This window comes from Fonsecaea monophora (assembly GCF_001642475.1).
Source record: "Fonsecaea monophora strain CBS 269.37 chromosome Unknown Scaff28, whole genome shotgun sequence".
Lineage (NCBI taxonomy): Eukaryota > Fungi > Ascomycota > Eurotiomycetes > Chaetothyriales > Herpotrichiellaceae > Fonsecaea > Fonsecaea monophora.
The window spans coordinates 118,138-130,226 of NW_019173959.1; the positions used below are offsets into that span (position 1 = coordinate 118,138).

Genomic DNA, 12,089 nt, shown 5'->3' on the forward strand with positions numbered 1-12,089 from the left:
CTCGACTCACTCCTCTTGCCCTAGAGCCGACAATGTTGAAAGATTCTCTTTTTTTTGTGTGTGTGATTCCGTAGCACATGCATAATGAAACAAATGCTGCGCTGGGGAAACTCGCGACCAAGTTGACTAGTCATTTTTGCGCCCATTGTGCCTCTTCCCGTGAATGCCATGTAGCAGCAGCAACAGCAGCAATCGCACCACTCCCGGCATCTCAGCATTCCCACCATTTCTTGCGCCAAGGGGCATCACCTTCGAGGGGAGCCAAAGGCCCACAGTGGCAGGCTTCGTTGTCTAGCTCAACCTCTGAAGCATACCAGGCATGGCGCGGATTATGAGACCTTTTCCCCATCATACCTCGCATGCACCGAGGCTGACATCTCTTTCGCTTGCGCCTCGTTCGTGATCGGTCAATCATGTTTCTAACTCGCCCTCTCACCAGTCCATCCATTCCCAATGCTCATCACCACTCATCCGATGCCCGGGAGGACATCTTCTGGCGTGGGGAAATCAGCACCACTCCCCCCTCCCATCCACACAAAGGCAACCAACTCATATCGAACTGGGATAAAGCATGATCCGCACGCCCGCGCCGAAACTCTTGGGTGGGAGGTTATGTCGGAATTTGGCGCGCACGATGCCGCTGTTGCCGTGAGGGCGGGTGACTTTTCCCCAGATCACGCGGATCTTGCTGCCTTGTCGTTCTGCTGAAGCACGGTAGACATATGCAACGCGTTTGCCCAGGTAGAATCTGCAGTATCTAAGTTAGTGAACAAAATCGTTTCAAGGCTCGCACGATTTTCAGTTCAGCAAACTGCATATCCCTAAAAAGAAGAACGTGCGGCGAGAAAGTAAATCGAGGACGGAGGAAAGCCGTGATCTCTGGAGCTGGAACTCTAGAACGAGCGAGGTGCGTATTCGAGGTATGCGCAAAGGGATGATCCCAAGCTCTCAAACCCCGATCCTCCTCTTTTGCTCTGTCCCTTTCCTTCGAATTGACCACGTATCCGGGGAGTGAAGAAGATAGAGATAGACAGAGAGATTGCTCAGAATGAGGCGGAAACGTACTTCGCAGCATTCGTGTCATCGACACCTTCGATCTTGAGTAGCGATGTGTTTGGGTTGGTGTTACGCTTGCCTCGCTGGTAGGAGAGGTGCTTGCCCTTCACATATACTATACGGCACCAGGATAGTCAGCTTTGATCCCAACACATTCTTGCCGCCTTGCTGATTGCACCAATGTCATGATCAAATCCCAATTGCGACATTTGATGTTCTTTGCAGGGAACCGCAGGGAGAGTGTGGTCGGGGGGGTGCACGTACATCTGTGGCCGCCGGCGGAGACCATCTTGACGGCGTGAGAACTGGTTGACGACGAAAAGCTGAAAGTGAATGGGACGTGGTCGATTCTTTGAATGTCTCGTCCAACTCTCGAAATGTTGGTGGTTGTGACTGCGGTCTTTGCCTGCGAAAATTGGGATTGTGTGCAACTAGTCTGTGTCAAGCTTAGCCTGCCAAGATTTCATTGACATCACGTGATTTGATTTGGAGTTCTAGTTGTTCCGGCGAGATTTACCTTTTATATCGAGGGTGCCACGGCGCCAAAGTAGACTATTCCTAAGTTGTCCACAAAATCGGTCACGGAATCACCGTTGCGTGCCGTCGCAGAGGCCATGGAATAATAACAGGCTAATACTCTGGTGCCTCGGCAATCAAGCGGCTCGATTTCTCTTTGAGGAATCTATTTCTCAGCTGCGAAACCTACAACCATCTCCACTGGGAGAGGTGAGCAAAGACGATGGTAAGCTGGCTCTGGACAAGGCATTGTTGGGCCAAACCAATCCAGGGAGCTCAATGGCATTCCAGAAACTGTCCAGACTTAGAAATCTGCAGGGAGAAGGCGATTACATAAGGGTGGTACAGTGACGAAGCAACTCAATCTCCTCAGACAGGCAAACACGAGGAAAGGTCAGATGGGTTCTCAGGGGATAGCCGAAGATTCCGCCTGGTGAGGGTGGCAGATGGGTTCTCGATAGGCTAGGAAACGACACCAAGCGGAGGGTGCTTCAGTCATGGGCTTTCATGGGTGCGGCGGCTGGCATGCTGACTGATTAGTGACGAAATGTGCCATCTGGGTCTTGCTCGTCAAGATATACTTGCATTGATAAAACTCATGCCGCCTGCGCTGAGCAGTGATATGCCTGTCGTTTCATTTTTTGTCTCTGCTGTAGGTGCTGATAGCACTCGAAACGTCGACGAAACTCACCAATATCCATAGTGCCTCAACACCGGGATTGTTATTGCCGAGCCAAACTCCGGAGGGCGGTCTCGAAGCATTCGCGGGGCACCAAGGGACAAATTTAAGGTGTAGGGAAGGAGCTGCCTGAACAACCAAGGTAACTATCTACCGCCCCAGTGCCTTTGCTGTCCTCCCCCCGTGCAAAGTGCGCTCTGCCCCACCATCACCGTCAAACATTACTCAACTTTCAGCCCAGCATTGAGTAGCGGCACCTCATCAATCTCGACCGCGGCGGAACTACTCACAGCATCAGAGTCCGGCTTCCGCAGTCATTGCCCAAATTCCCCCATTGTTATTTCCGGCGACCAGCACAGCTTTGTCACCCTGGCGCCGCTAATCGTCCATCCCACCGCATATTGACAGAACACCATCTCAGTAAATTTTTGAGCCGACTTTTTCTGCTGATCTCACTTCCATCTCTATCTCATTCATTCATTAACATCGCCTATTACTTCAGTCACCATGGCCGACACCATCATTCATGCCGATGAGCTGGGAGATGCAGGGTGAGTACATCGGTAAAGGCACGGCGGTGTCGATTCCCGCTCTCCCCCACCCCCCCGACGTCCTTGGAAAATTGTTGAATGGAATCTCACTAATGCGGACCACCGTTTGACAGTTCCATCGAACTCAAGGAGAACACGGTTATAGTTGTGCTCGGCGCTTCGGGTGATCTGGCAAAGAAGAAAACCTTCCCAGCACTGTTCGGCCTGGTCAGTTCCACGTTGCCCTCCCATTGAATTTGTGGTGTTTGAGAAGGTTGACTGACACGTCTACAACGACAGTTTCGCAACAAATTCCTCCCCAAAGACATCAAGATCATCGGATATGCCCGAACCAAAATGGATCACGCTGAATACCTGCGAAGAGTTCGATCCTACATAAAGACTCCCACAAAAGATATTGAGGAACAACTCGACCAATTTTGTTCTGTCTGCACATACATTGCTGGGCAATACGACCAAGATGAGCCATTCCAGACCCTGAACAAACATATCGAAGAGATTGAGAAGGATCGTAAGGAGGGCAACAGAGTCTTCTATATGGCCCTCCCTCCTAGCGTCTTCATCACAGTCTCGGAACACCTCAAGCGCAACTGCTACCCCACAAAGGGCATCGCCAGAATTATCATTGAGAAGCCGTTCGGCAAGGATTTGGCAAGTTCACGGCAGTTGCAGAAGGCGTAAGTGGCAAGCTTGTATCGTCGGCAATCCAGCCAGACTGACCTTGGAATTTGCGCAGCCTCGAGCCCGATTGGAAAGAAGAAGAGATCTTCCGTATCGACCACTACCTCGGGAAGGAAATGGTGAAGAACTTGCTCATCCTCAGATTTGGTAACGAGTTTCTCGGAGCGACCTGGAACCGCAACCACATCGACAACGTCCAGATCACGTTCAAGGAGCCTTTTGGTACTGAAGGACGAGGTGGGTATTTCGACGAGTTTGGTATCATTCGTGATGTCATGCAGAACCACTTGCTACAAGTCTTGACTCTCCTCGCTATGGAAAGGCCAATCTCTTTCTCCGCTGAAGACATCCGTGATGAAAAAGTCAGAGTCTTGAGGGCTATCCCAGCCATTGAGCCTAAGAACACCATCATTGGCCAGTACGCAAAGTCTCTAGATGGGACCAAACCTGCGTACAAGGAAGATGACACAGTCCCCAAGGACTCGCGGTGTCCAACGTTCTGCTCGTTGGTAACATTCATCAAGAATGAACGCTGGGACGGTGTACCCTTCATTCTGAAGGCCGGCAAAGCTCTTAACGAGCAGAAGACTGAGATTCGCGTACAATTCAAGGATGTCACCTCGGGTATTTTCAAGGATATTCCTCGCAACGAACTCGTCATCCGCATTCAGCCCAACGAATCTGTCTATCTTAAGATGAACTCAAAGCTTCCCGGCTTGTCCATGCAGACGGTTGTCACTGAGCTGGATCTTACCTACCGTCGCCGCTTCTCAGACCTTAAGATTCCTGAGGCGTACGAGAGTTTGATCCTCGATGCGATGAAAGGAGATCATTCCAACTTCGTCCGTGACGATGAGTTGGATGCCAGCTGGAGGATCTTCACCCCGTTGTTGCAGTACCTGGACACCAAAAAGGACATTGTGCCTATGGAATATCCTTATGGTAAGCCTCGTCCTGCTCGAAAAGTTTCTTGCTAGATTGCAGCTAACATGATCCCTCCCTGCAGGCTCTCGTGGTCCGGCAGTCCTGGATGAGTTCATCGCCGCCTATGGCTACAAGTTCAGCGACGCCGCTGGATACCAGTGGAACACCCAGAGCACGCCCAACAAGTTGTAGACTGGACTTTTGGAGCTACAGTCTCATTTATCCTTATCTACATCGATCCCGTTGGAATGTTGCATGAGCGGTCGAGCTTGCGTACTTGAAAAGCGATCTTCTGGGTAGAATGTGGAAGCTCGAGTTCAGGCCCCGCTCCTGGTATTGGCGAGAGGTCTCGACGACCAATGTGTTGCGCAGTTATGCAGAAGCGAGAGACAGTTGAGAGCTACAGGGTATGCTTTTGCGTTGGCGTCTGCGAGTGGCTCGGGCAAGGCAAGGCTGGCATTGACACTAGGACGAGATCAATCAATTTTCTAGCACCAATGTGATGCACGTAGGCAGCGTGGCAGCACCCGATAGATAGACATAAGCTACACATACAGTCTTTTTATCTGCAAAGGCTAGCAACGTAAACGCCAGTGGAGTTTGGGAGTGTCATTGGGTTCCCTCGAAGAAACTTACGCACGTGCATTACGAAACTTGGATGCTCTACGAGCACACCTAGGTCTCCGGACTAGAACCGTTCTTGATTTCTATGCCCCTCTCCTTTTGACCGTGGGATCGTCTTCAGCACATGATCCCTGTGTCCACTTTAGGCATTGAATGAATGACACAGTCAGCAGGCATGGAGGGACAGGGGAGAACTTCTTGATGCCATTTGTAGACACCATGTTGTGAGTCCCTTGCATTGGGACGTCAGGGCTGCTTCGATAGTGTTGGTGTTGACCATGAACCAGCTTTGCTGACCCTTTTTTCGAAGAACTCGAGGATCTCGGAGACATGTATTTCGTAAAATGAGCTCGGTTGTCGATTCTTGAGCTCCGAGCTCTTTCGAAGATGACTCTGGTACTCTCTCGCTCTCGCTCGCGCTCTGTCTCTCTCGTTCGTTGACAGAGGCTTGGGCCTGCAGTGAAATAAGTGCCTTGGTAGCCTTTCTGGCTCGGGAGCGGGAAAAATGGGTGTCTGTGGATGTCAATTTCAATGTCCCTGTTACTGTCAGAGGGATGCGGCGACCATCTGGGATCTGGGTGTCTGTGTCTGTGTCTGGTTGCGTATAATATTGCAAACGGACAATAGTCAATTGGCGACGCTCCACTAGATTTGATCGATATGCTAATTCACCCCTGCAGGGGAAGGACGCTGAGCATTTTCGGTATCAGAGCTTCCTGTAGAATGTTATCCCTGGCCCAAAGTTTGGCGAGATATCGACCCTGACCGGCAGGAAGACCCCCAGCGAAATTGTAGTTGAGGTCGTCCAGCCCATTCATGAAAGCGGTGATCGTTTGGGCCATGTTAAGGGGACATACTTCCTGGGTACCACCGCACCGTGGGCCAGAACGAAGCCGTGGGTAAGACATTCTCATCATGAAGGGCGTTCTCTTGTCGTCGTCCCGCCACTGACCTACCGCATGTGTTTCCACATAATGCGCACAGCTGTATTGGAAAAGTATAGGTGAATGATCTCGTTTGTTACACGTTTATTCGTGTTGAATAGACCTGCCTTTCGTCCTGAAAGAAGTAGACTTCCTTTTCGTGGTCATCTCATCGGGGAGGAACTTCTGCCCACAAGGTTCAAAGGGCAGAGTTGCCATGTCATGATATGATACCCAAAAACACACAAAAACACAAAGATATATCCTGCACCTTTCTCTCACAGACCTTTTGTCGTTGAATGGACAGCAAATACCACGATTGTCGATGTCGATGTCGATGTCGTTCATTTGCCAAGTACCGACCCCTGTAAGCTATTTCCGGACGACACAGCTTAGATGGTGCCATCAGTACTGTGAAGGGGGGGTGGTATTCACAAAGGGTACCAACCGGGTAGTCACCATAGTGTGATGCCAGGATGGAGGAGGGGTAAATGTGAACAGATAGATACACGCCCACCGATGTACGAGGTACATGTACATACATACCTACCTACCTACAACGCGATGGAAGGGGCGAGGGAGAGTATGTTTGATCTTCAGGAGGTTGTTTCAGAAGATCGTTCTCGAACGAGTTCTAGCATTCGCGATCGTCCGCTACGAGTTTCTCAGGACCTCGAGAGGGTCTTTGGAGAGCCACCTGCTGGTCTTATCTGGGTATGGAGCTGTGGATGGTGGATGGTGATGTCACTGGAGCTTTTCATGTTGGTAGTTACCGAGAGAAGCCACATGGCGTGGCAGAGCAGACCGGAACATGCTGCAGCGGGGGAGGGACATATGTGTGTATGTGGTGGCTCGAGGGCACGTCCTGTGGATGCTTGATAACCTCGCTTGTGGCTGGAGGCCATCCATGCCTTGGATTTATACGAAGTACTCGGTACTACTCAGTACTCGGTAGGCCTGTCTGGTGTACAAGATAGAGAACACCGAGCAACTGCTTTCTGCTTTTGGTCGGAAAGCAATACATGATAGGGCCTTTTGTACTTTCATACCTATCAAACTATTCTCTGTGGAGGCGCAGATATCATTGGCTCGGTGCCTGGCAAACAAGCCATGCTAGCAGCTAGTCGGTAGAGATGGAGCTCCGGGCTCTAAAGTACACCAGAATAAGAATTAATGAAGGCCTCTCATGATAACAAGCATTCACTTCGGAAGCTCCGGGTGGCAGAACCACGGTTTTATGCTCTGGCAAAGATGGAGAACAGCAGCTTGTGCCTGAGACCCATAACTCCGACGAGGGGATTCCACCGTGATACTTGATAGTTCAATCGATGAGCTTCCTCTTCAGTCAAACAAGGTTAAGGTTGGACGGATCAGCCACGGAAGACGCAGCATGTCTCAGAAGTCATGATGCAAAAGGTGTCTTGGTACAGCGGGTCGGCTGCATGCTAAGCTGCAAAGTCAATGCGAATATACGTATGCAACAGGAGAAGAGAATTCTGATGGGGGGATGGGGGAAGAGAGAGTGGGCCGGACAGTGTTTGGAAAGAAGAGAAAAATGCTGAAGAAGCTGAAAAGCCGAAGACCACGGTGGATAAAGAGACTTGACGGACGCGGCTATGGCTCCATCGCGTGTTTGAATCTTCTTTCTGCTGGGCTTCCTCTTCTAGTGTGGGCCGCGCGTCCTTCCAGGGACAAGAAGATTTGGGGGATGCTGGTGATGCGAAACAGAGAGTGAGACGGAGTTTTGAGGTGCGCCAAATGCCAGTTACAACCAGATGCCAGCAGTGCCAGTGATGCCAGTTCTTGATTTTTGGCACAAACAGAAGCGTTTAACGAGGAAGCTAGAGACGGGACGAGTTAGACAGAGATCGGGGGGTCGGGGCTCGGGGCTTTCGTCTTGCTCTCTTCCTTGTTTGTATCATGGTACTTGTTACTTGTATGCTCAATGATGGCAGGCGTCGCATCCACGCGGATCTTGTCAGAGAAAATTGGGGGATTTGTGTCCTAGTGGAACCAAAGGCAACGTTTTTGTGGTGCATTTCTACTGCAGTTGAGAACCCTAACCCGCGATATTGTGAGACTGCCATGGCATGATTGGCGATGATTTTCAGACCAGGTGTGAGATGCAGTGGCAGATGTGTCGCCGGGATGCCTGGCATGGGTCTGAGATTGCCAACTACGCGAGGATCATGATAGGAACCCATGTCCGCAGTGTCGCAGGGAGGGAGGCCTTTTACTCTGAATGTACTGACAGGTCTGTTCACAGATTCCGCAAAAAAACCTGTACAAGGAGAAGTTAGAGAGCTAGTTTCACTCACTATGGAGCAGTCAGGTACCTCCTTGTACGAGTAGGAATGGAGAGTACATACCTGGAGGGTTAGAGTTGTCGAAAAGAGAGATGGCAAAAATACTAAGGTCAGTGAAGAGAGAGAGGGGAGGGAAGTGGGAGGGTGGTGTGGACAGCCAACGGCCGCCGTATTGGAGGGCAGAGCGGGCGTCTTCCAGGCCTACCGTGACCTATCGATAGAGGGGATGGCAGCCAAGGGACCATTTACCGGCCACAGTCCACAATCCAGAGACAACCCCTACACAGACCAACAGACCCAGCCGTGTAACCCACAAAACCCAGGCACAAAGGTGACAGGGAGGCTAGTGACACCTTACCAAGCCCAGTATCGCGCAATCGGCGCTTGGGGGTCTTGTTGGGCCCGGTGGCACCAGTGCCACCCGTGGTGTGTTGGTGGCCCCAGGGCGAGTGCGAGTAATGCGCGAATCTTCTCCATTCCAATGGCCGCCAAATGTCCCTTCGCTGGGCTTGTGGGATGCATATCCGCATAACATTTGATATAGGACCATGCTGAAGCTGTTGCTCCCGAACCTTTCTTTCTTTCTTGTTGAGCTTGATGTTTCCTAGGTCTTTGCTGCTCTGGATTCTGTCGTTCCGCGACTATTCCCCGTGCGTTCTGATTCCGTCTCATCTGGTCTAGAATCGAACCCCTCGTTCAACGGAGCTCTCTTTCTTTTCTTATTTCACTTGAAATCATTTCATTTCAGCGCCCGCAGCCCTCGCGCGGCAGACAGGAATTGCTGGGGACTAGCACGAAGGAATAAAATCCAACGCTTTACGTCAGTCGCTACGCAATCGGAAAATCGTGGGCACGTCTCACCACCTGGTCTTTGCTGCCCTGTTGTGGCTTGTTGCGGACCCTCCGTCCTGAAACAAATCTTCGCCAGCGACATCATCCCTGTCACTAATAAATCCTCCGCCAGCCACCTGAGCGTTCCATACCACCTCGAGCAACAAGAAACCGTCACGTCGTGCTGGCCACTGTCGAGGCATTACAGGATTCCTCAGAGTGTCGCTGCACAAAGCAATAATATCACCTACCCTCCCTGACACCTGATCGCCTCCCGTCCTTTCGTCGTGTCGACAAACTCCTTCAATCGCGGTCATTCAATCTTGGTCTAAATACCAACCACCCGCTCACACAATCTCACAAATCCTTTTGCGCCCCGTCGTCGATATCCACCCCTCGCCCGCGTCGGATAACTTATCCTAGTCCATTCAACTTTGAATCAGTTTCTTCTTATCTCGACGTGTTTATCGCCGGCACCATGACAACCATGTCTCCTCCAATCTCCCCACAACCCTCCGAGACCCGCCCGCGGGCTGGGACAGCCATGAGCTTTTCTTCCCAGCGTTCCCGTCGCAGTAACTCTTCAACGGGCAAGATCGACCTCACGGAGACTTCGCGGGATAAGAAGAGATTGAATACGAAGGCTGATCCTTCAAAAGCCATAACTGAGGCCACCCCAGGTCAGCACGCCTCTGTTGTTGCTGATAGACAAACAAGTATTGACTTTGTATCACAGTGGAACAAGCACAGGAAGCATCTACGGTGGATGATTTGCGCAAGATGTTGCACAAGGACAACGAAGGCAATGTCATCAGTGAGTGATTCCTCAGGACATCTGGCGTCTTGGAGTCCGTCTGTGCTAATCGGGCTCTATAGCCGACCCTGACCGTTCCAACCCTACCCGTCATCGCCTGGAGCGCCCTCTTGACACCATCCGTGCATTCAACGCAGCTGCAGAGGGGACCACCTCACGTCGTACGTCTATGAATAGCAGGCCAGGTATGTTTGGACTCCGCACACTAGATGAGCCATAACTGATTTCTGTAGGTTCTCAAGTCGGCTGGAATGGAGATATGAACCGCAGAACCAGCTATTACTCAAATAATGGCTATTCTCCGCAGCGACCACGAATGTCGCCAGCTGGTGGCTACTACCGCAACTCATCATACGGATTTGGCCCACAGAGTGCAGTTGAAGAATCTCCAGGGTCGTCCCAAATGTTTGCCAGACCCCCTATGCGTCAACAAACCTACCCGTATCCAGGCTCTCACCAGAATGGGAACCCGAATGGTCATCAAAATGGATATCATAATGGAGAGAGTCCCGTGTCATACCACTCATACCATCAGTCCTACGAGACAATGACCTCCGGCTCAGAGGAGTATGGAAAATCCACCAACCCCAGTTCCCAGAACAGCTCCTTTGATCAGCTCCACCAACTACGCACCAAGCCCGAAGATTTCACGCCAGAGAACCCGTACGCAAACGAAATCAAGTTTAACCAGGTCTCTCCGACAAAGCCACTCACATCATATGGATTTGGTGAAGACCACTATGGTCAGGAGATGGCACCTCCAGCAGTCCCAAGCAAAGGATTCGCTCTTCCAGCCCCAAACAATCCCCGGCAACCTATTCCGCTTAATTCTTCTCCAACCGATATGACTTCACCCACTAATGCCACTTCCACCAAGAAGCAGAGCTGGATCAAACGGAGGTTCAGCAGACGAGATCATTGACAGGACACCCGACTGGGCAACTAGAGCTGATACCCTCTTCATTTTCGGCGCCTGGTAAAACTCTCCATCGACTTCACTGGCGTTCTCCTTGCATAAGACACGGGGGGTTTGTGTAGCTGGGGCAGGAGCGCTCTTTTTACGACTAATGTTTGATGTAATTCTTGAATGATGGGTTGGAAATGAGTCGACGTGGCTGTCACATGAGCAACGGTGGCATGAAAAGGTGTATTACATGTGTGATGGCTCTGCAGGCTTTGGGGAAATACGAGCTGTGAAGCTAAGGAAGGGCACGCTCTCGCAAAACATATTGTGCAGGTCACACGTTTTTCCATAACCCTGCATAAAAATCTGGACATGACACAATCCCGCTCCTCTCACAGGTCGGTAAAGAGCTTAAAAGGCTACTTCTTCAGTCTCGTGGTCCTCGGCCTGCTATTGAGCTTTTTTGAGTTTCTTTTCTGCTTCGATATTCTCGCTGTCGTCTTCTTTCCAGGCCACGATAATGTAGCCGATCAGGACAACATTCGCTACCACAGCAGCAAAGGCGCCAGAATATATGGCATTTCCTGGTTTGCTTTTAGTATAAAATCATGCAAAGGGATCAATCGGCCGTCCTCGCGATAGCCATCGCATCGCCTACCTCTAAAGACAGAATTGAGCAAAAGAAAGTATGAGCCGATCGGCGCACAGATCATGGCCACGGTGAAGGCGAGAAGCTTGTAGATGACGGCGCTACATTTTTGCATCAGATTGGCATACGTGAGGCAAGGCATTTCTTTCCGTCGGAGCCCTCAACTTCTTGTGTTCAACTTACGCTGGAACGGCTGGCGATGTATCAGAGACTTGGTCAGAGGGTGGCGGGCCACCTTGTGCCTCCGAGATGGTTTTCTCGCTGACATTATTACGTCGGGTCGCCATGATCGCCTGCGTCGGGGAGAGAGAAAAGCCTCCTGTCGTCGCCCTGGCGCAAGGTGGGAAAGGGACTGTCGAGGTGAGAGATCTGGCGAGATAGGCGGCGGACGGACATTGAAGAGCCAGAGGGCCAAATACGAGTACAAGGCAAGCAGGCACGGATTTTAATGGGGCTCTGTCTGACAAAAAGGAAGATTCAATGCTAGATCCACGGCGAGCTACATCGTACTTTTCCATTTGAGCGAGTCCTCTAGAAAATCTGTGGAAGTTGTGGCGCAGGCGTCCCATTCTGCGCCAAAGTATATAGTTAGCTGCATATTCTTTTCTCAAGGAGATGTTTTATTCTTCTC

At 51.0% G+C, this 12,089-nt stretch overlaps 4 protein-coding genes across 4 annotated transcripts; 2 read left to right on the top strand and 2 right to left on the bottom strand.

Annotated features, from left to right (window-relative positions):
- Positions 1-549: 549 nt before the first annotated feature.
- Positions 550-1,345, bottom strand: AYO21_04794 (60S ribosomal protein L33-A; the record flags this gene model as incomplete). The annotated part of the gene is made up of 3 exons (XM_022654765.1): positions 550-748; positions 1,066-1,171; positions 1,321-1,345. 3 exons carry the CDS (start codon positions 1,343-1,345, stop codon positions 550-552), a joined length of 330 nt encoding a protein of 109 aa, XP_022512904.1.
- A 1,413-nt stretch (positions 1,346-2,758) lies between these two features.
- Positions 2,759-4,599, top strand: AYO21_04795 (glucose-6-phosphate 1-dehydrogenase; the record flags this gene model as incomplete). The annotated part of the gene is made up of 5 exons (XM_022654766.1): positions 2,759-2,802; positions 2,916-3,009; positions 3,082-3,479; positions 3,539-4,425; positions 4,490-4,599. 5 exons carry the CDS (start codon positions 2,759-2,761, stop codon positions 4,597-4,599), a joined length of 1,533 nt encoding a protein of 510 aa, XP_022512905.1.
- A 4,979-nt stretch (positions 4,600-9,578) lies between these two features.
- Positions 9,579-10,827, top strand: AYO21_04796 (hypothetical protein; the record flags this gene model as incomplete). The annotated part of the gene is made up of 4 exons (XM_022654767.1): positions 9,579-9,771; positions 9,828-9,905; positions 9,968-10,090; positions 10,139-10,827. 4 exons carry the CDS (start codon positions 9,579-9,581, stop codon positions 10,825-10,827), a joined length of 1,083 nt encoding a protein of 360 aa, XP_022512906.1.
- Positions 10,828-11,259: 432 nt separating this feature from the next.
- Positions 11,260-11,745, bottom strand: AYO21_04797 (hypothetical protein; the record flags this gene model as incomplete). The annotated part of the gene is made up of 3 exons (XM_022654768.1): positions 11,260-11,393; positions 11,468-11,559; positions 11,642-11,745. 3 exons carry the CDS (start codon positions 11,743-11,745, stop codon positions 11,260-11,262), a joined length of 330 nt encoding a protein of 109 aa, XP_022512907.1.
- Positions 11,746-12,089: the final 344 nt, after the last annotated feature.